At 37.4% G+C, this 27,955-nt stretch overlaps 2 protein-coding genes across 5 annotated transcripts in view; both read left to right on the top strand.

Moving 5' to 3' along the window:
- The window catches only part of LOC119777498 (ephrin type-A receptor 6-like), a 262,220-nt gene extending 242,977 nt beyond the window's left edge, over positions 1-19,243 (top strand). The window contains exons 12-17 of the mRNA XM_038276401.1: positions 5,177-5,238; positions 6,546-6,755; positions 11,991-12,140; positions 15,632-15,825; positions 16,050-16,199; positions 17,273-19,243. Coding sequence (XP_038132329.1) covers positions 5,177-5,238; positions 6,546-6,755; positions 11,991-12,140; positions 15,632-15,825; positions 16,050-16,199; positions 17,273-17,387 — 881 coding nt within the window. The 3' untranslated portion in view covers positions 17,388-19,243. The remainder of the gene's footprint in view (positions 1-5,176; positions 5,239-6,545; positions 6,756-11,990; positions 12,141-15,631; positions 15,826-16,049; positions 16,200-17,272) is intronic.
- A 3,176-nt stretch (positions 19,244-22,419) lies between these two features.
- On the top strand, positions 22,420-27,700 carry LOC119777497 (ADP-ribosylation factor-like protein 6). 4 transcript variants are annotated; one of them, XM_038276397.1, is made up of 9 exons: positions 22,420-23,166; positions 23,365-23,415; positions 23,532-23,593; positions 23,691-23,759; positions 23,856-23,950; positions 24,843-24,972; positions 25,397-25,452; positions 25,614-25,626; positions 27,256-27,700. In XM_038276397.1, exons 1-9 carry the CDS (start codon positions 23,044-23,046, stop codon positions 27,293-27,295), a joined length of 639 nt encoding a protein of 212 aa, XP_038132325.1. In that variant the 5' UTR covers positions 22,420-23,043; the 3' UTR covers positions 27,296-27,700. The 4 variants fall into 4 exon arrangements, with proteins under 4 accessions (XP_038132325.1, XP_038132326.1, XP_038132327.1 ...); XM_038276398.1 differs by lacking the exon at positions 25,614-25,626; XM_038276399.1 differs by lacking the exon at positions 23,365-23,415 and having other exon boundaries at positions 22,476-23,166.
- Positions 27,701-27,955: the final 255 nt, after the last annotated feature.

The raw sequence follows: 27,955 nt of genomic DNA, 5'->3' as shown, positions 1-27,955 counted from the left end.
AGCTTAAAAAAAATGGCTTTGTGTTAGTTAGAGATACCATGGGTATGTTGACCTGTCATGCATTTATCTAGTCATACTCCCAGTTTTCATCTGTGATCAATTAATAAACTTTGAGGTAAAGTCCAAAACTTTAAAACAGCTTATGATGAGGCAACAGTTGTTTTAAATCTTAGAGGTTCAGCTGTTACTTAATCAGCAGCCAACAATTACAGCTCACTTAGAAAATTTTTACCTTGGGTTTCCTGAGTGAAGAAATGTGGAATTTTAGATTGGATTCATTAAAGTTAAGGATAGGATTAAGGAAGGATCGGATTCGAAGAAAGCAGGCTCCAGTCAATGGATTACCAAACAAGCTATGGCGCAGAGCCACCCAAACTGTCCCCGATGCAGAAACCTCAGCGAGCATGCAGGAATCCGATTCAGGTCAGGGATACAGATCAGACAGGAACAGTTCTGGAATCCAGGAGTCTGCAGTTCGGTCAGGGGTTTCCAATCCACACAAGTTAATGAGTCGATGCATTCAGCAGCTTTTCCTTAGATAGAAAACTTTGAACCAATCTGACGGTATGATCTGGTTGAATTGTCTCCGTAAAGTGACCTGAGATCGCATGTGCTGTGGAGTGGCTCTATATAAATAAACTGAATTGAACTGTTCTGTGATTAACGTAACATTGTAGTGTATTTAATTAGCACTGTCAGGCTCTTATCTTCCAATCGTAATAAGCTTTATATAACTTTATATAACTATAAAGTAAATTTCTTATGCTTGTGAAAATTGTTTTATGATTTCATCACAATTTATGGCAATAAAGTAGATGCAAAACATGGAGTAGGTAAACACGCAAACTCAAACAAACTTTAATGCATAAAACGGCTAACTATTGCTTTCTCTGCTCGACAAAGCTAGTTTTAATTAAAGGTAGTATCTCCGAGATCTGTCTTAACAAACCCTAACACTGAAGTTGAGGTCAGATTTATTATAAAGCACGCATTCAGATTTATGGTTTGGCCGCTTGCCTTTGTTCAAACAATATAAAGTTGGGGGAGCTGGTATAATAAAGCAGATCAAAATAAAAATGCAAAAGGAAACTGAGCAAAAAGGCATCGAACTGGTTATCATTAAATTAGAGACAAAACGAAAGCATGAATGGATTTGACTTTTGTCATGGTGAATTTTTCTAAAAAAATTAATTCAAATATAAAGATATCACACTATTTGCACTATATAAACCACGAAGGAAAGAGGATTATAAAGTGGATTATAATATATTATTACATTAAATGTATTATGGTTGGCCAGCATTTTTAAAAACCTTTAAAAATAATGTGCAACTATGCAATAAGGCAAGAAGAAAGGGGATACTGTTAAAGAAAAAGTCCCCATGGTGAACTGATTAAAATCTGTGCTCTTAATGTGGGAGTACCTGAGTTCAAATTCCAGTTGTGTCATGAAAGGCATCTACTATAAAAATTTGGCCAAGTCTTTGGGGAGTGGCGGCCTAGTGGTTAGGGTATAGAGCTTGGAATCCTGAGGTTGTGAGTTTGAAATCCACTCCCACACACTGCCACTCTGGGTCTCTGAGCAAGACCCGTAACCCTCGATTGCTCCCCAGGCACCCCACAATGGCAGCCCACTGCTCCTCAAGGGGATAGGTTAAATGCAGAGGTAGATTTCTCTATTGTGCGAACAATAACGTTCAATTATTATGTATTATTAGTAGTTTTGCACCGATTCTGATACCAGTATCAGGCAGGGCCCAGATACTGCACTAAAATTGTGATATCAGTATCGGCGAGTACCAACAAATAGGGCACCAATACCATTTTGAGAGCCAAAGTTTATTCAACTATTGTCACCCATTCCAGGTAGGCAATAAAAAGGATTCACTACTGGATTCACTTTGTATTAGTCTTTTTTCTGCTTCACAAAGTTAGGCAGCGGCCTGACAAAACCAAGATGGAAATTATTTTACATCCAAGTAGTATGCAGTTCTTCATATACACAGACATAAATTTCAAACACAATATCGGTGTGGTATCGGTATCGGGGCCAAAAAATAGCATAGACGCAACACTAATTAATAGTCTGAACGACTTGTTGTGGCAATCCCTGAATATGGGACCAACCAAAAGGACACATAAAGGATACTTAATAAAGAAAAGTATCCGTGAGTACTGGTTAGTTCTTATCAGGAACCATAAGCTTTAAAAAACTGTCATTGTTTAATAGCAGATAATAATCTGCTCTGCTGAGATTTCGGAATGATTGCTATTTAAACTCAGACAGAAAAATGTAACTCAGTAAGATGAGAAGACCAGAAGTAGCTTACAAACAGCTGGCTTATTTTCCTTTATTTTTTATTATTATTTAGTGGTTTAATGTGTTAATTTTACACTGTCCCAAATACTGAAACCTCACTTGTCGGATACATTTTCCAAGTAAACTTACCGTATAAAAGACTAAGGTATGACAATTTTTGTAAAATTACAGATACAGTATTTAGTCCAAATGTACCTTCCTAAGCAATTAATCCTGCATCTCATCAAAGGTCATAAAATTAAGTAATTAGGACTAATTTGTCTTATTTGTAATAAAACAGATGTGAAATACTGTAGCATCTTGCATGAGTCCATCTAATACTCACTTTTTCTTACATGAACACATCTATAAGCTGCAGAGATTTTTGGAGATATTTTACTGTCACCCAATAATTACTTTTCAACACATTTTTGCTGTAATATCTAAGGTGTTTTATTACTAGAGTGACAAAGGTTAATATTGGATTTCCTCATTTTTTATTTTTCAACTTTGATGAGCATGTTTGATCTGTATAATGCATCTAATGTGTGAATAATGCTAGTGGAGCTATCTGTCAGATTCATCTCTTTAGCTAAAGCTGACCTTGTCAACAAACTGGTGTCTTCTTTTATTCGTCTCGCTTCTGCTTTAGCCAAACAGGGATTATAAGTAAATAATGATGCTTTACAATATTACATCTTGACATCTCAATGTTCTACACTTTTTAGGTAACTTTAAATAGAATTATGAAACCAGGATCTATGATGATTAGTTTAATCCTTACCAGCAAACAGACATTGACAGTTGTCTTTTACTAAAACACTCCATTATTAACACCATTAGGATTTCATTTTCATAGCAGCCCGTTTGGAGCTCCTTCTGAACTGTTTTGTATTCAACATAGACTACAGGTGCTGGTCATAAAATTAGAATATCATGAAAAAGTAGATTGATTTCAGTAATTCCATTTAAAAAGTGAAACTTGTATATTATATTCATACATTACATACAAACTCATATATTTCAGATGTTTATTTTGTTTAATTTTGATGATTACAAATGACAACAAATGAAAATCTCAAATTCATCATATCAGAAAATTAGAATATTACTGAAGACCAATAAAAACAAAGGATTTATAGAAATGTTGGCCAACTGAAAAGTATGAACATGAAAAGTATGAGCATGTACAGCACTCAGTATTTAGTTGGGCCTCCTTTGGCCTGTATTACTGCAGCAATGCGGCGTGGCATGGAGTCGATCAGTCTGTGGCACTGCTCAGGTGTTATGATAGCCCAGGTTGCTCTAATAGTGGCTTTTAGCTCTTCTGAATTGTTGGGTCTGGTGTATTGCATCTTCTTCTTCACAATACCCCATAGATTTTCTATGGGGTTAAGGTCAGGAGAGTTTGCTGGCCAATTAAGAACAGGGATACCATGGTCCTTCAACCAGGTACTGGTAGCTTTGGCACTGTGTGCAGATGCCAAGTCCTGTTGGAAAATGAAATCTGCATCTCCAAAAAGTTGGTCAGCTGCAGGAAGCATGAAGTGCTCTAAAACTTCCTGGTATGTGGCTGCGTTGACCCTGGACCTCAGAAAACACAATGGACCAACACCAGCAGATGACATGGCACCCCAAACCATCACTGACTGTGGAAACTTTACACTGGACTTCAAGCAACGTGGATGAAGTGCCTCTCTTCTTTTCCTCCAGACTCTGGGACCTTGATTTCCAAAGGAAATGCAAAATTTACTTTCATCAGAGAACATGACTTTGGACCACTCACCAGCAGTCCAGTCCTGTTTCTCTTTAGCCCAGGCAAGACGCTTCTGACGCTGTCTGTGGTTCAAGAGTGGCTTGACACAAGGAATGCGACAGCAGAAACCCATGTCTTTCATACGTCTGTGTGTGGTGGTTCTGGAAGCACTCACTCCAGCTGCAGTCCACTCTTTGTGAATCTCCCCCACATTTTTGAAGGGGTTTTGTTTCACAATCCTCTCCAGGGTGCGGTTATCTCTCTTGCTTGTACACTTTTTTCGACCACATCTTTTCCTTCCCTTCGCCTCTCTATTAATGTGCTTGGACACTGAGCTCTGTGAACAGCCAGCCTCTTTAGCGATGACCTTTTGTGTCTTGCCCTCCTTGTGCAAGGTGTCGATGGTCGTCTTTTGGACAACTGTCAAGTCAGCAGTCTTCCCCATGATTGTGTAGCCTATAGAACTAGACTGAAAGACCATTTAAAGGCTTTTGCAGGTGGTTTGAGTTAATTAGCTGATTAGAGTGTGGCACCAGGGGCCATCAATTTTGAACCTTTTCACAATATTCTAATTTTCTGATATGATGAATTTGAGATTTTCATTTGTTGTCATTTGTAATCATCAAAATTAAACAAAATAAACATCTGAAATATATGAGTTTGTATGTAATGTATGAATATAATATAAAAGTTTCACTTTTTAAATGGAATTACTGAAATCAATCTACTTTTTCATGATATTCTAATTTTATGACCAGCACCTGTAAATAATTGATCGGTTCCTGTGTTGCAGGCTGAACATTTAAAAGGAGAAAAAAGGAACTTTAGCTTAATTTCTCTTTCTAAGGACACATCAAGTGAAGCATTTTTCCAGCAGGGAATTTGTCCATGAATGTTAGAGCCTACTGTGCCTCATAAGTGTTAACCAGATGACTGTTCTGATTTATTTACAGCAAACATTGCAATTCTTGTTTACAGAATATATGTCCTGACATATTGTGGGTTGTTAACCACTCTGCCTTCTGCATCTGCCTTAGTTGATAGCAAATGAAGTTTGAAAAGGAAAGAAAAATCTGATTAATAGGGTTAACAGGATGTGTGTTTTTCCTGTGTGTTTGCAGGCAGGCCTGTGATGATCGTTGTGGAGTACATGGAAAATGGATCACTGGACTCATTCCTTAGAGTGAGTGTTCAACATATTACGATTATGTCCTCATGAGTATGGCCTTAGCCATAAATATATTTTAGTACCTTCAGCCTATCTTTGTGCCAACATCATGATAATACCTTGCTTGCAGACTCATGAATAATGGAATATATTTGCTGGAGCATATTGTCATGTCATTTTATAGCTAACATAATTCTTAGTAAACCACTTTCTTATTGTTTGTTCTTTTGATATAAAAAGTACCTTGAAAAATTATTCATGCCTGCTGATCTCTTTCACATTTTCCCCAAAGCAACCACAAGCTCCAATGTACCCCATTTGAATTGTCTGTCATAAACCCACGCAAACTAGTGCACATTGGTGAAGTGAAAGAAATTTACTAAACTGTTTTTAATGGATTTTCACAAATGGAAATTAAAAAAGTGTCTTGAATTTGTATTCGCCCCCCTTTACTCAAAAACTTTAAAATAAGCTCCAGTGTAAATGATTTCTTTCAGGATTCACTATTGTTGGAGTTTTTTTATATAATTAAGTATCATTTTGGCTTCTTTATGAAAGCCTCAAGGACAATTGTAGAGAATTACAGTGAGCCAAGAGACCGAAGACCTCACTGGACAAGCCAGGATAATATTGTGGAGAGGTTTAAAGCAACAGATAGTATAAAAACTTTCAGCATCTAACAGAACACTGTTCAATCCACCCAAGCATAGACAGAGTTTGACATATTACAAATGTACCATTAGATGGCAGTCCTCTTAAAATTGACAAAGCCGGTAGAGCATACATCAGAGAACGATCTTAGCTGCTCATGATAACTTTGGAGGAGCTGCAGAAATCTACAGCTCAGGTGTGGGAATTTGTTGCTTCTTTTTGTTCCGAGTGAGTGACAAAAAAAGGCAAAGTCTCTCGAAGTGTCGTTGAACCTTAGTGATAGCAGCTTTATGCTTTAGAATTGCAATGAGAATGAATTGTTTTCCTTCACTTCAAAGGTATGCATTACCTTATGGGTGCCTAAGTCCAGTCCTCAAAGGCAAACACCTGCAGTTTTTAGATTTATCCCTTCCCCAATACACCTGTGTCTCAATCCCAGGCCCCCTGATGGAGTGAATGACATGCTGAAGGACCTCAGTTGTTAGATTCAGCTGTGTAGCAGAGCTGCAACTAAATTATGCAGGATGGTAGCCGTCGAGGACTGGATGTGGGCACCCCTGCATTACCCCATGTTGGTCTATGCAGTACATTCTAAATAAAGACTGGGATAAATTCCAGGAGTTTCTTTCTCTCTTTTAATTCTCGGAATGTGTCCAATTTTTCTTTGGTAGCAACACGACGGTCACTTCACTGTCATCCAGCTGGTCGGCATGCTGCGTGGCATCGCCTCAGGCATGAAGTATCTGTCAGACATGGGCTACGTTCACAGAGACCTGGCAGCCAGGAACATCCTTGTCAACAGCAATCTAGTATGCAAAGTGTCAGACTTCGGCCTGTCCCGAGTTCTGGAGGACGACCCTGAGGCTGCTTACACCACAACGGTACCTGTGACACACAAAAACAGATAAAAGACATTCATTAATTATTGCACCGAAAATCTTAAATCTTGTATTCCTCTCTATTGGTTATTTCAGTGGATCTGAGGACATAAACCTCAAATAGATAGCATTTAAAGCTGAATAACATTTGTTAAATTCATTCTGTATTTCCACAAGCATACATTAATGCTTATCTTTAGCTAAAATAACCAGAAAATGCTTCTGTCCTGATAATTTCGCCTTAATCCAGAATTAATATCCTAAAATCAAAAGATGAACCTAAATGCAAAGTGTTTTTTATGTAGTTTGTTTCTTATCATCTTTGGAATGTTATTATTTAGCCAAACTAAACTTTCATAGTATATGTTATAAAACAACATCCATATGAATGTATATATTTTATTTTAAAAGAAAACGCCTTTGTCTTAGCTTTTTATATCTTGTAAAGTGATATACAATTGGTTTTATGAAGAAATGATGGTAGAATATGATGTATTGGAACATTACACATAAAGATCCATATATTGTACTAAAATCAAACGTATGTAGGCTGTGACACAATGCAACGCACTGCAAGCAATACAGTGAAATCTAAAACAAATAGTAATTAGATTGTAATGATTTTTAAATGGCTTATGTTTCCAATACACATCTTTAATGCCTTAAAAATTTAACTAGTCCAAAAATTAGAGTGGAAATGAATTTAAGTTCAGATTCCAGTTATACAGTAGGTCAAACTACAAAAGCACTCGCATCGCTCCGACATTCACCAAGTAGCTAACTTCCCCTGTCATATTGCGACTTCCACCTTAAGTAAATATCTGTGGTCACAGAATTTCCTGGATCCAGATGGTGATCTGGATCATAATCAAGGTTGGATCATGTTTCTAGTCACAATATGTTTCTTCTCTGAAAATCTCAGCAAAATTCATCCATAGATTTATTTTTATTATTAATTATAGATTATTATCTATTTTTAATGGACAAACAGACAAACCATGTACAATGAATGCATAACCTTCTAGACGGAGGGTTTTTGTAATTCACTTTTTATTGGTTTTTATGCAAATAAATGAAACGAAGACAAACACCAACATCCACAATGGAACGGGGGAATACAGGTAGATATCGACTAACAAAACTATACACTATACAGTATGTAAGGAGAGAAAACAGAAAAGTATCTTACTGTAGAATTTCTAAGTAAGCCCCCCAAAATTTCATAAAGACATTCTCTTTATCTATCAATCTATAACATAACTTCAAATTAAGAGGCAATCTTAGACATCTCATTTCTAGATGGAGGTTTTAATAAAATGTTGCCTTCTTTAGACATAAGGAAACTATAAATGATATATAAAAATGTACAGATCAATGACTTTACGTATCGGAGATTGTAACAGTCAATTGAAATGGCACAATTCATTCTTGCAAGAATGAGAAGATAGAAAAAAAGGCAAACCGGTGTCTGAGACAGAGATTTCACTCCTATAGCTCCCATGTTATCTAAATGGGTCACAAGGAAATAAGCAAACTAATCACTGTAATTGAGACCATAATAATGTTTTGTTGATACACCCATGCAGACAGAAATGTACAAAAATGCATAGAAGAAAGAAAAATAAACACCCTTAGAGAAAATCCTTACTAATATGACATGCCCTTTAAAGTCTGAGTACAATTATAAAATTTTTTAGAAGATTGAAAGGTATAGTATTTAGATAAAGTGCGGCTTGTGCAAAAGCCAGGCATGGACTGGTAATCTGTGATACCGGCCATGTGCCCGGTGGGCTGGTACTAAATTCAGCGTGCGAGGGCCGGCCCAAATTAAATCATACTGGCCCCAACGCTTACTCTCCTGCCAAAACGCCTACCTGTGAGACAGTAATGTTACCTACCTAAATGATGCATGCAATATATATATAGCCCTTCCTTCTCTTAAACATCCTTGTGACGGTTGGCATATTGTGTCCATCTATCCATCTTCTTCCGCTTATTCGGGGTCGGGTCGCGGGAGTAGTAGCTTCAGTAGGGAGGCCCAGACGTCGCTCTCCCCAGCCACTTGGGCCAGCTTCTCCGGGGGAATCCCAAGGCGCTCCCAGGCCAGCCGAGAAACATAGTCCCTCCAGCGTGTCCTGGGCCTCCTCCTTTGGTGGGACATGCCTGGAACACCTCACCAGGGAAACGTCCAGGAGGCATCCTAATCAGATGCTCGAGCCACCTCAACTGGCTGCTCTTGATGTGGAGAAGCAGCGGCTCTATTCTGAGTCCTCCCTGGATGGCATATTGTTGAATTTTTTCTTTTTCTTCAAGCTGTAAAATCCTTGGGACAAACTAAATTATAATAAATTAAAGCATAAAAATGCTTTCTTTAAACCAAACAACGATGTTCTTCTCATATATGGCGAATTTATGTTTGAATATTTTGAAAAAAATATGTTGCGGTGCATGATTGGGTTTTGTAACTAAAGGCTGAATGCTTACACACAGCTGAGCTTTCATATATTTATTCTTGAAGTGAAGAAGGTGGCGGTGTAGATGGAAAAATGTCAGGGCTGAAAGTCGTTCCCAGTCTGAGCCTGGCCTAAGCTGTTTATGTTTAGTTACATATAGATATTTTGAATTAGACTCTAGACTTCTCTGCCAAAAAGACAGTGTCTCTTATTCTTATATCTTACCATGTTTATTATTTCATGCTTTGTATTGAGGCTTTCGTGCAAAGGAATATTGTTTATGGCTCAGAGTGGAGCCCTCTGTTCTACCAGTCCGTGGTTGAACACCAAAGAGGGGAAATGAAAGGTAAAGGTAAAAAGACAGGATAAAATCTCAGGCTAAAGGAGAAGATTCAGAATATTGAGCTTTTTGGTTGGCAGTGTTAAAGGTTATTGGTTCGGTATTTTTGAAATGCGTGATTTGTGCCTAGGTGTGTTTTAAATTCTCACAGGATGTGGTCCATTTCGAAGGTATTACTTTTTAATTTTCAGCCTTAGTGGTTAGGCACTTTCACTTTGGAAAAATAACATGAATCCTAGGTGAGCAATCCGATGTGGAAACAACCCTCTGAATTTAAGCTATAAAAACTATAACCACTGATTCAGACCTCTTCAGTACAATCCTACTGAAAATGCTTTTAAGATGTGAGCGCTTTACTCCAAGGAATAATATTTGAACCACTCACAGCCGCCAAGGAACATTTAGGATCTTTAAACCTGTGCAGTTTCAGAGCCATTTGGTTAATGAGACTTTAAGTTAAAATAGGATTTCATACCTTTCTAAAACTAAAGCTGAAACGATGAGCTTTAATGATATAGTTTTATTTCTTTCTGCAGCAAGTACCACAAGGAGAGGGATGATTCAGTTTTTTCACTGCTAATAAGCATATATTTGAGAGAGGTTAGTTTTGATGGAAATTTAAGGAGATTAAGCACAGAAAACATGTCTTCTTTTTTTATTGTAACATGCAAGGCCTCACTTTTTAGCTTTAATATTTAGAGGTGCAAATAATGTAAAAAAAATTATTCTATTGTGTTGGACAACATACAACATAAAGTGGGGTTATTTATAACCAATAAATTAGTTGTAGCTATATGTAGCAGTTTTGTGAAGAATTTTGTCCCTGCAGAAGTAAATGCGCCATATGGAATCTAGAGATATAAAACCACCATTGTCAAGTTTTGCAAGCTAGTATTTGGAGAGAAAAAAAAAGTAGGGCATTTTGCAGCAAATAAATTCCAAGGCAAAAAAAGAAAGACAAAAACGGATGTGTTAATATGTATCAAGACCTTCGTTGTCTTCAAAACACTAAATTTTGTCTGACTGCATCCCATGTTCTGCACTTGCATATCTTAGAAGATAGGTGCATGTCTTTTTTTTCGTTAGATGTCTTAAGGGGTCTTAATTTGCGCAAATGTCTTAAGAGGTCCTGATTTCTCGTAGTCAAACATCTCAAGATGTATTGAGACAATTTGGGTATTCATTTAAACTGTAATTGCTAGGCCATTGGTGATTTCACTATTGTTTTTTTTTTTCTATCAAATCTTTTATCTGTTATTTCCTATTTTGAGCAACACACAGAGCTATTTTAACTTGACCCTACTTGCACAATAAGGTAATGGATGGTTATGAAATTCTCTATATCAAAGCATGAGTCAAATATGAGATAATGTTCTAAGGCAGGGCTCTTTAAAGTTTTCCAGGCCAAGGACCCCCAAACTGATGGCGAGATGAAGCGGGGACCCCCTAATTATATTATATATATTGCGTTATATCAAACTGGTTCTATAGTCACTCTATTACAGATTGAGTCATGTAACAAAGGTAATTTCTCCCTGGGATTATTAAAGTATTTCTGATTCTGATTCCTGGTTGATGGGACAGGTGTTGTGAATGAAACGGTGCCCAGCTTGAAAGAGCTCCTGTGTGTCGCTGAATGTGAGCATTGATGACTGAAAGACATCTTCTGCCTCCATTTATCTGTTTACTATAGTGTGTTGAATTCATGTTGATGTGGATTTAAAGACATTTCAATTAGTGGAAAAAATGGCAGGGGGGAATATAAAAAAAAAAGTCTAATAAACCAAGTCTTTGTCGACCCCCATGCAGTACCTCTGTGGATCGCCTAGGGGGTCACAGACCCCCTGTTAAAGACCTCCATTCTATGGTAACATTAGCAGGTTTACTATCTGTTTTAATAGGACCTGTTAATAGTTCAACAAAACAGCTTTTGTGGAGCTCAATTTAATCATGTTTGGTCAAAATTTGGAAGTAAGCCTAAACATGTGACACACTGTTAAGCTTCTTCTTTAGCTCCAGTATCTGTAAACATCTGAAAACTGAAGGATCAACTAGGATGACTCAGCAGAAGCCCAAAACAGCTTTGTCACTTTCAGCATCATTAAAAAGTTTCAATTCTCCTCCGAAAAGTCAGGCTTGTTAGTAGAAAAAAATGCTTTTCAAAAAATTACAATTTATGGTCTTTATAGTTTTTCTAAAAAAACATATTCACCCAAAATTCATCATCTTCTCTTGGTTGGGAACAAAATTGAGATAATTTAAAGAAAAACACTAACAGACAACAGGATCAGGTTCTGTCAAGTATTCCTAATGCTGATTATTCAAAAATGCTGCTCTTTGTAACCTCAGGGTGACGTCTAGGATACCCTGCTATTAAATTATTAATAATGAACGATTGGTGGCTTAACCTCTGCTTTCTTATCCTGTCTTTTTTACTTTAATAAGGGTGGAAAGATCCCGATCAGATGGACAGCTCCAGAGGCTATTGCATACAGAAAGTTTTCCTCAGCCAGTGATGCATGGAGCTACGGCATTGTCATGTGGGAGGTGATGTCCTATGGAGAGCGGCCGTACTGGGAGATGTCCAATCAGGATGTGAGTGCGAGACTTCATATGTCACCAGAGAAGATAGGTGTTTAAATATCATAACAAAATCCCAGGTTACTTACTACTGGTATTTCTTCTATAGTACATGTTTGATGGTTTAGATCATATTGTGAGTAACTGGAGTTTCGACTTTAATAAACTCCATAATTCGTGTTAAAGCAGGAGATGAGGAATCTCTAAAACTGGTTTCCTCTGTTCAGCATTCTTTAAGGTATTACATTTTCCCAAGATTTGTTTCCTAAGTATCTGAATCTTTGTTGGCTTCTCTAAACCAGTATGGCTCAAATGGGGAATATGTTTTCATTTTTAGATATAAAAGTTGGTGGCTTTTACAATACTCTACAGCAGCTGACTCACATCAAGATGCTGCCTCTAAGAGGCAGGAGTTTAGGAACAGAAATACATCAAAAAGGAGGAAAAAAGATGACGAAGAGAGAATGGAAGTTCAGTAGAGGTCAGAGATTCTGAGGACTTCAGAGCGTCCAGTTTAAAGCTGCGGATCAGTGTGGCTGAGAAACCCACTGATCCCCAGGCTGTGGTCAGGGATTGGAAGGACCGCGGTGGAGGCAGATTCATCCTTCTCTCCGCTCAGTGTGAAAGCTCCATCGTAATCCCTTTGACCCTCTGCACACAGACTCGTGCACATCTATTCGAAAACGCCCTGCATACACACGCATTGGATCCCAGGGTTTGGGAGGGATTATTGCTGTTTGGGAATTGCTTAGAAGTGCTTTCCAAGGCAAAAAGGCCAGCCAAGGCACAAAACGAGCCTAACGCTATCTCCTCCTGGTCAGCCACTTATCACTACACCGCCAAAAGATACATGCAGATAGTCAGCCGCCTTATAGAGAATCTGAGAGATGACATATGGAGGTTACGGCATGTTATCTTCTGAGATGCACTGAGAAGTAGACATGGAAATTGTATTTTGTAGTAGTTTGAACACAGCAACAAAAAAAAAAAATCAAGAAAACCAAGATAAGGTCACCAAAATGGCTTTAGAAATAGATCTTTAAAAAAAATGTAAGGTAAATATGAAGCATGTCATAAAGTTTGACTAATATGTAAGGAAAAAAAATGCTGGTTTCTATAAACCGTACTTAATATTATCAATTATCAGAGGGAAACTCTTATAGTAACCACCAGTTTCATCTTTGCTCTATCGGGTTAAGTTTTGCTTTTTCATTTTGTCTTTGAAGCTTCAAGAAATTTGTATTTTTTTAGGCCTTGTTAAGCTTTTATGAAACAAGACTTAAGATTAGGGAAGTCTGTTAATACAAGGCGGAGTGTTCTGGATATGAATTAAAATATTGTTTTAATCTAGAAATTAACAAAACTTTTAACATATTATTTTCTTAAGTCAACTGAACTTTGGAGAAAGACGGATTACGCTAGGGAGAAATATCAAGAAATTATCCTCTCGTGAACAAAATTACTGAGGTTTTCCAGTCCCTTTTAAGGTCCCAGGTTTATAAATGAACGCACAACATTAATTCATGTAAAGCCGGGCATACTCTATGCGATTTCTTTATTTGTCGCACACAGCTACAGCTTACGTTGTAGGACGAAACCGCAGGGTTTCGTCCTACAGTGTGAGTTCACAGCTCACAATGCATGTTCCAACACTGTGCGACCCAACACTCTGATGCTATCTTCCTGCTCATAATGTACGTCTAAAAACCACGTCAGTCTGAGCTCCACAGTGAGATGGCGCTATTCTGACCTGTCTATCCGGAAGCAAAACCAGTAGAAAAGAAATATAAAGCCCACTACAGTGAGCAATTTGTGCAATTTAGTGTGCAATTTTTGCAAATGTGGTTACTACGGTCTGTCAGTTTTACAGAAAGAACTTAATTTCACTCGCACCCCCGCCATGCTTCTGTTTTTTTGTCTTAGAGGAAGAAGAAGAAGAATCCTGGTTTGCGCATGCCCCCTGCCCACAACGGTCGACTGAAATTCAAACATGTTTGATTCTCTTCCGACCTTACGATTCCTAAACGAGATGCGGTTGTGAGAGGCGGACCGCCCCTCGTTACCTCCTGTATACTACACGACGCACGATCAAGCTGAAAATTCTCACATGACTGGACAGACCCAAAAAGGGCAACAAATCGCACAGTGAATGTCCTGCTTAAAATGCTTTCTGTCAGGATCTCAGTTAATTCCAGCATCTTACCATGATAGATTTTCACTTGTAGAGTAAGAGTAGAGTTTCTGAAGTCTTTTTTTTTAAATTGGAAGTGATTTTAAAACCACTGCAGCTCAACCAAAAAGCAGAAGGCCATGTGGTGAAGACGGAGTGTGCATAGGACGACTCCAGCTGCATTAGCGCTTTTAAAATGCATTTAGAAAAATAATCAGAATGACCAGAATCCTTCCCCATTTAGCAATGGATTGGGCTTTCCTTTCTGTAAAGACTCAGTTGGAAAATGTGTTTTTTGGCTGCATTGTCTTCAGCTACATTTGTCCAACGTTTGTGTTTTGGCTTTTCATCCACTCAGCTGGAAAGATGATTTTTAAATTTACCAGCAAGTTTCCATTTTATCCTCTTATTAATTGGTTACAATCCAAAGTGAGGAACCAGTAATGATCTGGGCCAGAGATCAGAACTGCCTGACTTTTTCCAAGTGACCTCAGGACAAACAGTACAGTTAATAGTCCAAAAGTTGACGATTCATTCAGCCAAGAAAGAGAAATGAAAGTGATGCAAACCAGGAGAACAATCCCTGCTGGTTCTTGGGTTAAAAGCAGAAGATAAAATTTAAGCCATTCTCCCTGTTAATGTCTGGTTTTCTGATTCTTTTAAACAACAGATAAACAATTCTGAGAGAATTCATCCTCCACATTTATTATTGAATAGATAAAGTAAGAACAAAGTTAATTACTTAGACTTAGACAACTTTTAATGTAATTTGGTATACACAGAGTATCAAATGTAAACAGTGAGGTAGAAAAAAATACATGGTGCAAAAAACGCATTGATATGGAAGTTTAGATTATTAATATAAATGGTGCAAATATGCAGTATTTTTGGTTTGGTGTTATCAGTGTGATGCAGAGTCTGTGACATGATTTTGAGTTTTTCGACAGTTCCGCAGTCTGATGGCAGTGGGAAAGAAACTTTTGCAGAATCTGCATCTTCCCAGAATTACAATATTAAGAGCCCGGTTGATTTCTGATGTTTTAAAATAGTTTAACATACTTGAATGCTACACTCTTAACTTGAATTGAGTAAAAGTGTACATCATTTTAGACGTAGATCCCTTTCACATTGGAAAAGGAACAAAGCAGCACTAGGATTTGTTCTTCAGCGTTACAGAGAACATGAACTGAATACAGAAGGCAAAAAGAAACCTCCCTCTAAGAGGACTCTACCTTTTCGACCGAAAAAAGAAGAAAATTTTTTTTAGCAATGTCAATTTTTACAAAGTGGCCTTTTCTCCCATTAACCCTTTTATCACACCCCATTATTTCTCCAGGTGATTCTGTCCATAGAGGAGGGCTATCGGCTGCCGGCTCCAATGGGCTGCCCTGTGGCCCTGCATCAGCTTATGCTGCACTGCTGGCAGAAGGAGAGGAATCATCGACCGAAATTTGTGGACATCGTTTCCTTCTTGGATAAACTAATTCGTAACCCAAGCAGCCTGCTGCCGCTGGTGGAGGACCTCCAGAGGTACAGCTCTGGTTAAATCCTAAAAGAAAATCTGTTTAGTTTCAAACTATGTGTTCAGTGAAGGTTTTACTATCTCGGAAAGTACTTTCCTCTCAGGGCAAAATCTGAAGGAGATTTGTGGTTCTTAGTATTAAGCTTTGTATCATATCTCCAGGTTTTCACATTCACCTTTCTGCTGTCTCAATTCACGCAGGATGAACTAATCTTCCTTTTTCCTCAATCAGTCTACCAGAATCCCCAGCGGAGGACATGGATTACCCAATGTTCATCTCTGTTGGCGACTGGCTGGATTGTATAAAGATGAGTCAGTACAAGAGCAATTTTATGGCAGCAGGCTTCAACACATTGGATTCTGTGGCCAGGATGAGTATTGAGTGAGTCAAAGAACCTAACAAAATCTTTACCTAATGAAAGGGAAAGAACATATGATCAAAAACATAGATAGGGAGTACCCAGACTGTGTTTGATGTCTAAACAATTAAGCCTTGATAGAAGTCTTACTGTGCAATTTTTTTTATAAGTGGGGTTTATATTGTGTTGTAAAACTAGTGATATCTCTAGAGATCTTTCACAGTCACTTTAAAACCACAAACTTCAACATTATTAATAGGAATTTATATGTATTGCTATAAATCAGCCAATGCATAACTTTGCAAAGAAAATCACACAAAAGTTCTAGCGATAAAAACTTTGAAGTTGTTGTGTACATTTGTATATTGCTATGGCTCACACACCCCTAGACAAAACACAGAGCAAACAGTTTATTAAGGTTGCTTCTTGTTTGTTTTTCTTTGCAGGCCAGTTAGTTTACTGTATGTGACGGAGGACACTCATCCATGACCTCTGACACAAAACTCTCCTCCTCTTGCATGTTTCCGCTGTCCATAGCGTTCCTTGACAGTGTCGTTTCTAGGTCACCAATTTAGTGCTACTTGGTCCCAATATAATTTCCCATTGGGAACATACTAGCACTAAGTTGCTAACTGGTTATCAAGATGCCTCCGACAAACCGGCTACAACCAAACTTGCTTGTGTACCTTCCGCCACAACAATCTTGCCCCCTTGTTAAACTACCAATCACGTTCACTTTACTCACTTGTGTAAAGTTGTGCACCATTCGGGAGAATTCGGAAATACAACAGTTGGAACAGCCGCTTCCCTACGACTTTAATCTTTCCTCCACTTTCAACGAGGGACTACTTTCTGTTGGCATACCATGTGAAATTCAAATAAATAAGCACAGTCTATGTATTTAATTTGACAAAATATGAAATTATTACCCTATGAATACTCTTTCAAAGTACTGTAAGTACCTGTCATCTTCTTTTTATGAGGCAGCTCAGGTGCTATCTACATATGGATCATTGTGTGAAAATAATTAAGCATGTCACCATATTTAAAGTGTTCTTTGTATGTTTCTGTATTTGTGTTTCCCCTCTCGGCCTAGAGATGTGAGGCGTATTGGTGTGGAGCTGATCGGCCACCAGAGGCGAATCATCAGCAGTATACAGACCCTTCAGTTTCAACTACTGCATGAACAGGAGAAGGGTTTCCATGTATGAGGACGCCCTTTTTTGTTGCAGCCTGGGATGGACAGGTAGTCGAGACAGGAGGAAGTGAAGTCTGATCCAACTGAGGGCAGGCTAAAGCCCGCAGCAGATTTTTAACACCTCATTGAAAAGAATATTCTAACAGAACCCTTCCTGGTCTCCTACTCTTCCCTTTGGACTTGTTTTCTACCAAACACCCCTCACATTGTGCGCCTGGTTCTACCAGACTCCAAAGGCCTGATGGACTTCACAGACTGGCCCAGGCCCTCACTTAAGGGAATGTAATGCCTTGTTGCAACAGCCGTATTTTTGTGTGTGGAGCAACAATAGAAATGTAGATTTGCAAATGTAATCTACCGAACCTTTGAACTTTGTTTTCTCTTGCTCATGTAGCTGCTATCGGGTGTGCAATCTATCTGTTTTTCGTCCTTTGAAAAGAGAAATAACCTCAGTATTTTTTAGTTTAGAGTTTTATTATTTATTATAAAGGTTTATTTAGATTGTTTTAGTTACCTGATGTCTAAAGAATCCGGTACACTAATACTTGAACGAAGAAGAAAGCAGAACGTTATAGAGATTTAATGAATGTTTAAAGTGTATAGACAGTTAATTATTATTATTATAACCTAATATCGACATATGTGCAGTTGTGTATGTGAAAGCCCTAGTAAATCTGGAAATTTTCTAAAAGGTTTTATTTATTTTAAAGATTTTATTTTAATCCAAATCAGCAATACAGTATTATGCAGTCACCTCAGCGTCTCTGTGGGGGATGAACTGTTTAATGACAGACTTCCACTGGTTCTTCAAGAAAATCACCATCCCGGTCTGACAGTTTTTTTAAGTCAGTTTAATTTTGCGTTTGATTGTGAATGTTAAACATCGCCTGAGAACAAAAAAAAAACTCTACAAATTCCACTGTTGTACTTTATGAATGTTCACAGAATTTTAATATTTCTAGTTGTTTTACTTTATTAAGAAGGACGGTTCTTCCTCTCGCATCAAGTCATTTTGCCTGGACGCACACACTCAAACACAACTAAAAAACCAAAACTCTGGTACTTTATTTCAGTTCTACAGCGGATTTAGTTTGTGAAATCGGAGGAAACAAGAGGAACGTGTCTGGTTGGATTTTAACAACTGCTTTTGCATACTTTGTGATCATGTAAAGGTTGTAGCAGTAGTGGCAGTGAGCTTAGTCTGATAGGAGCAATTCTAAAAGTGAAGCGGGACTAGATGTAAGATGTTAGCAGAGATTATTCGTAACTGTTTTACTTTTTTTGACCATTGAGGAATAGCAGCTTGAAACATTGACAGCAGTTTCATAATTCATAAATCATTTTAGCATTGACTGTAACAGCAACACATACACAGAATGCCTTACAGTCTGTTAGCCATGCAAACCAGAAACACTTTATAGGAGTTCATAAGTTTCAGTGCAGTCATAGGACCTAGTTATTTCTTTAAATGGTATAAAAAATTATTATCTGCAGTTTTTATAACATAGTTTAAACCCAACTGGACCTAAAGAGGTGTGCCTTTTGGGACACAGTGTGGTCGGTCATGCATCTGGACCCTCAGGAGCGGGAAAGGTGCACGCACAAACCCAAGCACACACACCCCCACACACACACCCACAAACGCCCATCCCTCTACATGAATCCTGAGATTATCAGATGCTGTTTGTTTAGCATGTTCTACTGCTGAGCAATGTTAGAACGTTCTTTTGTACAAAGTACAAGTATACTTATTACAATTCTTGTATTTTATTTTTCTATGATTTCCAAAGAGATGTTGTAGATCTTGCACACTGTAAGAGGCAGGTACAGCGAATATTTATTTGCAAATAAAGATGAACAGTTCTGGTGGCTGACTTTGTTTTATTTATAAGTGTGTCAAATGTTTACCAAAGTGAGCATATTGCTGTGGCTAAGAGGTACAAATGGTGTTGAAATATAAAATTTCGCAGAAAATTTAAAAAGTCCTGTAACCAAAAACTAAAAATGATACAAGCAAAAACAAACATCAGATGAATACCAGGGTTCCCGCGGGTCCTTAAAAAGTCTTAAAAGGCATTGAATTCGTCAAAATAAAACTAAGGCCTTAATTGTTATTAAAATCTCTTAAATCAGTCTTTCGTAGGTCTTATTTTTAAAACATCATAAATAGGATAATTTTTATTACAATTTATTTTTGTAATCTAAATAAAACATTAAAATTGAAAACATTTTTTTTTTTTTTTTATCAAAAAATAACGCTCGCCATTATTTGTTCCGTCCCGATAGCGGAACCAATAAAAACGTTGTTGCGGTCGGGACATTTGGGAAATGCGCCATTAACTTTTTGTCTGGAAAATATGAGCAAGTGTAAATGTAACGAAAATTGGCTCCAGCCAAGAGTTTTCTCCATGGCTAAAACCAGGGAACATACATGAGGCACAGTGTATATTGTGCAAGAAGCAATTCAAGCGCGGAACGATGGGAATTAAGGCTGTGGAGTCGCACATGCGAAGCACGAAACACAAAGCGTCAAAATCGAGTTACAGAGAAACAGACGGTATTTCTCAGTTTTGTTCCACCCTTGTCTCTGCAACGCGTCCACTTATCACCAAATCAAACATACTAAGAAAACGATACAAAGAAAAGTAACTGCAAAAAAGACTTAGCACTGGTTATCAGACCAGGACACAGAGAGAATGCCTGAAGAGAAAAAAAGGATGTTTTTCTTTTAATCTTAACACGGCTGCGATAAAATTAAGCGATTGCATCCTTCGAAGGCCAGATTTGTTGGCCGATTACATCATAGCTTGTATCCTTTCGATTTGAAGACTATGTCGGCGGGCAACAAATGAAGCTTTCTGTCATGATCTGCTGTGGTAGCAGCAGATCATGCATTTTCACCTGCTTCAATCTTTCCAGCTCCTAATTAGCTTCCCTTATATTGGGGTCAGTTCCAGCCACATGGCCAGATCATTATTAGATGTTGTTTTCTGTTCAGTTCTGTTTATTATAAGTTTCATGTCCTGGATCCTTGCAGCCAGAGGAAAAAGGGTTTTGTGTCTGTCTCGTCTCCTAATCATCCACTGTTCCTCCTCTGCAGAGTCCTCTGGGTTTTGGCTCTCTACGTGGGCAGGATCAGTTTTTATTCCAGTAAGCCTGGCTCCAAGGTGGAGGTCCTTGTCAGGGTCATTGTGGGGCTGGTGGCTATCTCTGGCAGTCTACGGGCAAGAGACGGGATACACCCTGGACAGATCGCCAATCTGTCGCAGGGCAACACAGTAACACACATTGACACACAACCCTGCACACACAAACTCACATCTAAGGACAATTTGGAGCAGCCAAATAACCTAACAGTTATGTTTTTGGACTCTGGGAGAAAGCAGGATTAGAGAACCACGCATGCATGGGGAGAACATGCAAACTCCATGCAGAAAGAATTGAACCCAGAACCTAGTTGCTGCAAGGCAACAGCGCTACCCTCTGCATCACGTGCAGGCCTGATCTGATGCACTTCCATTATAAAAAGCAAGTTAGCAACTTTTTTAACTAACAGCAAAAAACTAACTTTTTGCTGCTTGCAATATTTTTTTCTTTGCATATCTTTTGTGTGTTTTTACGTTAAAATTATTTGTGGACTTGCAGCAGCTTTTGTTTTTGCAGGCCATTTCCACTTTGCTGCTTTCTACTATCTGATGCTGCTGATTTCTCCTTTGCAGCTTTTTCTTTCTGTGTTTTTTTATGTTATTTTGCAATTCTAATTTTTCTGTGTTGGCAAGTCATTTAAATTTTTCTGTAAAATAATTTATACCCTTTGGCCTTCATATAATACATTGTCTCATATGAATATTTTGTACACTTTTGTGAAACTGTCTTTGTAAATGGTCTGTAAGTTAGGATATTATGCGAAAGGCTAATTAACAGATCACTGTGAGCTGGAGGAGATTTTTTTCCCCCTACATTTTTAGTTTTTTCGATAGCTTTGATTACACCCTATGCAATGCATTCCAAAGATTACAATTTAGCAAAATTTTCTTTGTAAAGCAACCCAAACTCAGTCTGAGCATCTGTAATCACCAATTTTGAAATAAGGCAACTTAGGATATTGGATAGAAAGAACTGCGTGCAGATCTGGAGAAGAAAAAGACGGTCAGAGGCTGTGTGAAACCAGAAATGCTCAAACTTCATCAGATTTGGATCGTCCATCCTGTTGGAGTGATTCCAGGAGAAACTGTAAAAACTCTGAGATGATCCATGAGTTTTTGGTGTAGATGATGCTTATGATCCTAAATTCTTTTGCAAATGCTGATCCCGTGGCAAAGAGAAGTCACTGGTTAGGACCATTAAAACAGACACCTCAGGAAAACTAGGCAGGGAAAGCCCAAGAAGAGGCTTCTCTTCATTTCTTACAGGCTGGATTTCATCTGCATGAAGCTTTAGATAATCTGGCAACTGTACTGAGGCTTGAACTAGTTTATATCCTGGAGAGTCCAGATGGAGATAATTAGACAGGCACAAGTGAACATGGTAAATTTATTGTTGTGGAGTGCAGTGAAAGAAATGAAAACCATTCAAAGAAGCAGTCAGTGATTCCCAAAAGCAGTCCAGAGCATGAATCATTACAGAACCTGTGCTTATCAACATCTCAACAGCCTACCTGCTGAATAAAACTATCACTACCATGTATCATTATAGAGAATTTGTCATCAGGCTAATGTGACATTTATTACACAAAGGTGAGCTTTAATAACTACAGAGGGGATTTCTGAAAGTCAATTTTTCCACATTGTTTTATTTAGTATTATCAAAGTAAAGGAGGTTGAAAATTTATGCATTTTAGATATTTATACATGAAACCTTGAGGATTGAAACTAGAGTTATTTTATAACTATCCTACATTAAATCAATATAAAGTAAAGTGCTGCTAGTGGTGAAGGTTTTGACAAAATGTAAACATGTTTAATTATTATATTTCAGCAAGTAAATCACTTAGTTTGATAAGCCAAAATTTGTACGGCTCACTCTTAAGTTTAATTAGAAATTAACTCAAAATTTCATTGTTCCTATCAGTATATATGAAACGAAAATCGTTTGTAGTTACCATAAGATGGAGCTGTTGGATCATGGAGATGATTCAAACATTTTATGTAAAAGGTCCAAATGTGTTGCTGTAAAAAATAATTAGGAAATGTGATATTTTAGACCTTTGTTCATCATAAAGTGATACATCATTTATTTCAACCCATGAGTCAAACTAAATTGTAAAGCTGCACACCCCCAAAGTGGCTGCAGGTAGAGAAAGGGCTGCTTCTATTAGATGTTATATTCCTATAACAGGATCCAAAAGCTAAAGGGAATTCTTCAGTGTGCTAATGTGTAATAAATCAAATGCATCAGGATTGGGGGCCTGCTAAGCTCCACATTCAACAAGCAGGCCACCGGGTGGTTCACTGGATTTAATTCAACCTAATAGGATTACCTGCCACAAGCTGGCGATGGCCAGGCAGCATTTTATCAATTCACAGCAACAGCGCTGGAGCACCACTAAGGCCTATGTTTTATTATTAATGTCGCTTTAGAGAAAATCTTCAAATCTAACAAATCTGATTTCCTGAATCTATGGGGTAATATTTAAAAAATCTAAGTGGTCTAGCATTGAGTTGAGTGAAATGGGGCTGCTTGATAAACTGTCCGGCTGGCTTGGCCTAAGGAAGAAAGAAGTCAACGTTTTGTGCTTGGGGCTGGACAACAGCGGCAAAACTACAATCATCAACCAGCTCAAGCCATCGAATGTAAGTTTTGGTTTAAGGATTTAAGCTTAAATCCTAAGTTTTAGCAAAATGTCACAAACTGTAATGCTTCGTTATGTTGTTTTTTCCAATCTTGTTATGTGGGTACTGACATCCATTTAGCAGATAGATTATTTTTAATGCTATAAAAGTACACATTGGGATGCAGATTATTATTTCTATGCAATCATTCGTTTTCAGCATCCCAATCATTTAGGTCCATTGTCAGAAGAATGGAAACATGTTAGTCAGGTAAAGCCCACTTCATACCTCCCTTAATTTCTTCGTTGACATACTTTTGCCATTACTTGTCTGCCTTTGTGTGTTTGCATGTGTCTGTGAATGTGTGCAAATGTGCGTACATGTAGGCACAGGCTCAAGACATAGTCCCGACGATCGGCTTCAACATTGAAAAGTTCAAAAGCTCCAGGTAAAACACAAAGTCATCTCGGAAGTGTAATACCCATATCCTAATCCCAATACAACTAATTTTGCTTCTTTTTGTGTTGTTTTCTCACTCCTTGCAGCCTGTCCTTCACAGTTTTTGACATGTCTGGCCAAAACAGATACAGAAGCTTATGGGAGCATTACTACAAGTAGGGTACAAAAATGCTGGTTGCATATTGTATATAAAGCTATAGTTTGACCTTTGTGAATTATTATTAGTTGATTGTTTTTGTTTTTTTTTATAGGGAAAGCAATGCAATTATATTCGTCATTGATAGCAGCGACAAACTGAGAATGGTTGTGGCAAAGGAAGAGCTCGAAACTCTTCTAAACCATGAAGGTATAATCGATATATATTTTTACATTACTCGTAACTTTAGAAGACTCTTAGTTTAGAAAGTGTCAAATATCGCTGATATATTAGGGTTAGGGTTTACAATTGTAAAATTACAGATGACCAAAAATAGAGTAAAGAATAATACACTGTTGGATCTAAACTTGTTTATAGACATAGATCATAAAGCATTTAATTATAAATGATAAATATGATTTTTCATTTGACACCTTCTGTTACTTTTTTAAACTATTCTATATCTTTGATCAGGGACCAGAAAAATCACATGCGGGGTTCCTCAAGGCTCCATTCTGGGGGCCCTCCTATTCAACATCTACATGCTCCCCTTTGCCCAGATTATAGCATCAACAAGAGGAACCAAATGTGTCTCTCTTGATGTATCTTTATTTTGTCCGTGTTTATGGATCCATGCATATGGAATTCAGTATTTAGCATGGAATACATTACTTATTTTTTACATCCCTGCTTTTTTTTATTTCTTTTTTCAGTGTTTTTCACCCCACTATGTATGAATATTAAATGATCATCTGGGAATCATTTTTTTATTCTCTATTAGCACCCTAAAGCTATCCAATAATTATCAGCAAAAATCTGAAAAGGGAATTGGAGCCACTCTGATCATTAAGCATCCAGAACTAAGTCAACTTTCATTAGGACAGACTGAGGGTTTGCATAGTGTGGCATGAAATTAGGTGATCTAATTGGCAACATTTGACTTCTGTTGTGTAAATTGAGTGGCAGTGGCAGATGGATTTTAAATAGCTGGTGTTCTCATGTGGTGGAATAATTCAACATCCAATATCATAAGGGAGCATTTTCTGTGATATATCTTCCTCTAAACTGAAAGGCAGATGTGCAATTTATACTTTCTTCTTAGATATCCGCAACAAAAAGATCCCAGTGCTGTTCTTTGCAAACAAGATGGATCTGCGGGATGCTCTCTCTTCTGTCAAGGTCTCGCAAATGTTGTGTTTGGAGAACATCAAAGACAAGCCCTGGCACATCTGGTAAATGTCCATCACTCTGCTTTCACCTTGATGATTGATCTCAATAGAAAAGTGTTATGATGCACTGTAGAATTCACTTATTCATACAAGGAACTTAAAACAAAACCATCGGACCCTAGCTATATCTATTTACCCAAACAAAATGAAAGAAAAGCATAGTTTCTGGTTAAAAACAAGGACTGAATCTATTCTTTTTCATTGTTGGTAGGTTAAACATTGCAGACAAATAGCCACATGCAGTCATTCAACAGTCTAGCTCCTATGCATACATGCATTTTCCTCCTCCTTGTTTACTCATTAAACAGAAGAAGGCAAACGGATTAAGAGCTGGGCAGCATTTAACAGTCAGGGTCCAAGAAAAAAAAAGTCTGGAGTAAAAGAATGCCTCACAAACGATTTACCTGCAGCACATCTTGTTTTACAGTGCCAGCAATGCCATCAAAGGAGAGGGTCTGCAGGAAGGGCTGGACTGGCTGCAAGGTAATTTGTTTGCTGATTTCCATTTTATTATCATACTGGGATAATGCAGAAAATTGGTTTCAGAGCTGAAATGCCAACTGTCTCTTTATCCTGATTCCCTTTAACTAACCTCCATTAAGATATCCCTTTTTGCTGTTATTTTGTTTCATCCAAACCTATAGATCAGATTGCACAGTAAGTATCTTAAAACTAGAGCTTGTCAACATGTGGAGTGATAAAGATGCACATTTCTGTAGATTATTACTATTTGTTAGGATTGGTGATTAAATCAATCCTTTCAAATCCACTATTACTATCTCGTGCAAAATGTTCTGTCCAACATAAACAGTTTTAATATATATATATATATATATATATATATATATATATATATATATATATATATATATATATATATATATATACCGCACCTTAAATAAGTATTCATACCCCTATGAATTTACTTGGCAGTCTATCCAAATAACAAAGAGGTTAAATATCTTTTGAAACTTGTGAATAAAGTATTGCCTAAACTGCATTTGTATTCAGCCCTATTTAATAAAATGCCTCTTCATAGAACATTCTGCATATTTACGTCTGTTGGAAGTCACCTAATTAAACGTCTCCTGCGTGTAATTAAACCTCAGTATGCTTTTATGTTCTGTGAAGGCCTCTGAGGTTTGCAAGAGTACATTGGTGAATGAACTGCATCAAGAGCAAAGAATCATCATACAGGTTGTAGTCTGGACTTCTTCCACATCGCTATTTAGTCCGTAAAACTTCAAGAGTATGGCAGCATTGAAAGCTCTCCTGATAAAGCCCTCTATCTGAGCTATCTAAGCCTTTTGTACTTTTGTAAAAAGTTCTGGTCAGAGAGGCATTCAAGAGGCCCGAGACGCAAAGTGATTTTTTTTCACAGGATACAGTACCAACATTGCAAATGGTCCTATAGACTTAAAAATATCATACGAGATAATGCTGTACACAGCCGATCTTAGAAGACCTGCAAACTGATGCCAGAGGTCCAGATCAGCAAGACTGAGCATTTTTGTTAAGACACTTTCTTTTCCTTGTTTTTTTTAAGCTGTTGTAGCTGAAACATGGTCAGATCCAGGTGGAAGGTACAACCAAAGGTGGTTCTTAAAAGTATGAATCAACAGGGATGTGGAATACAAATGCATTTTACGGTTTTTGATTTTTTATCCTAGACAAGTTCAAATAACTTCAAGGGGTGTTAATGGAGTACCATGGAGTTTTCAGTTGTGTTTTGTCCATCCTTGTGTTGTGTGTCGGAATGTCCTGATTCAGTACTGATATTAGAAATCAGTCCAATATCAGCCAAAACATAGCCTTAAAAAAGCATCAGCCTTTACGTAAATTTCAGATTAATGATAGAAACACTGTGCCTTAAGCCACTTCTGTTTAAAATTCATGTAACAAATGGATCAGTTGTTCTCATACCTGTTATTGCTGAATGTTTACTTAGAGAAATGTTACTTGAGCATGCTTTTTTTTAATATGCTACACTACAAAACACATGATAAATGTATATATGATTTGTACTTTTATAATATCAGGACAATAACTGTCGCCGGTGGTCGTAGCTGCAATGTCAGTGTTGTGTTGAAAATGCAAAGTCGTAGCAGAACATCCATAATTGTGCCCATGCTTCTTTTACCTTAGAATCTTCTGTAAACACAAATATTCGTCTTTCAGCTTCATGATTCATGAAGCAGCTCAGCTTTGTGAATCTACTCTTTCAGTAGATCATTAAAGGCTAAAGTACAACCAGACCCTGCAGTAATCTGTTCCTGTTTCCTGCAGATCATATCAAAACAATGAACAAATGAGTGACCATGCATGACCAGAAGACGGGGGACAAGAAAACTGGATCCGACTTGCTTTTTATTCATGTCTCTTGATGTTGTAAGCCTTAAACTTCAATGTCAAAAAGTCAAGCATTGATATTGAGCTGAACTTTTACTGATCTATTTACCAATAAAAGAAGTTATCTAAATTGGACCGCTGATTATTTGAAGCATCCCTGCATAGATACCTGTTATGTATTTACAAACAATGTGCATGCAATCTGAATCATCATCTGGGTTATTTTCTGAATATTTTTTTTTTTTAATCTGTTGTAGCTTTTTTCAATTTTTTTATTTTCTAACACATTTTACTAATGTAAGTCACTGAATTACCTTGTTTGAAGCTGCTGTTGATGCTGAATGATGCACAAACTGGAAATTAATAAAAGCTCATCTGCTCAGTGTTTGTTGGTTTGTTATAAAATAATAAAGCAGACAAAGAAAGAGAATAATTAGAAAACAGTATAAACCACATTTATTACAAGAATATATAAATAAATAAATAAAATTAAATATTTTACAATTTATAAATAAATATACAATATTCATATCATGTAACATTCAACAGAGTTTAGAACCGCATTTCTACATTTCAACAGACAGCTTTAGGAATAACTAAACTGTTTAACAAAAGCATTTCAAACAGCATACAGGGG

Source organism: Cyprinodon tularosa, unplaced genomic scaffold (assembly GCF_016077235.1).
Source record: "Cyprinodon tularosa strain WSP-4 unplaced genomic scaffold, ASM1607723v1 ctg124, whole genome shotgun sequence".
Lineage (NCBI taxonomy): Eukaryota > Metazoa > Chordata > Actinopteri > Cyprinodontiformes > Cyprinodontidae > Cyprinodon > Cyprinodon tularosa.
This window is presented reverse-complemented; position numbering and strand designations above follow the sequence as displayed.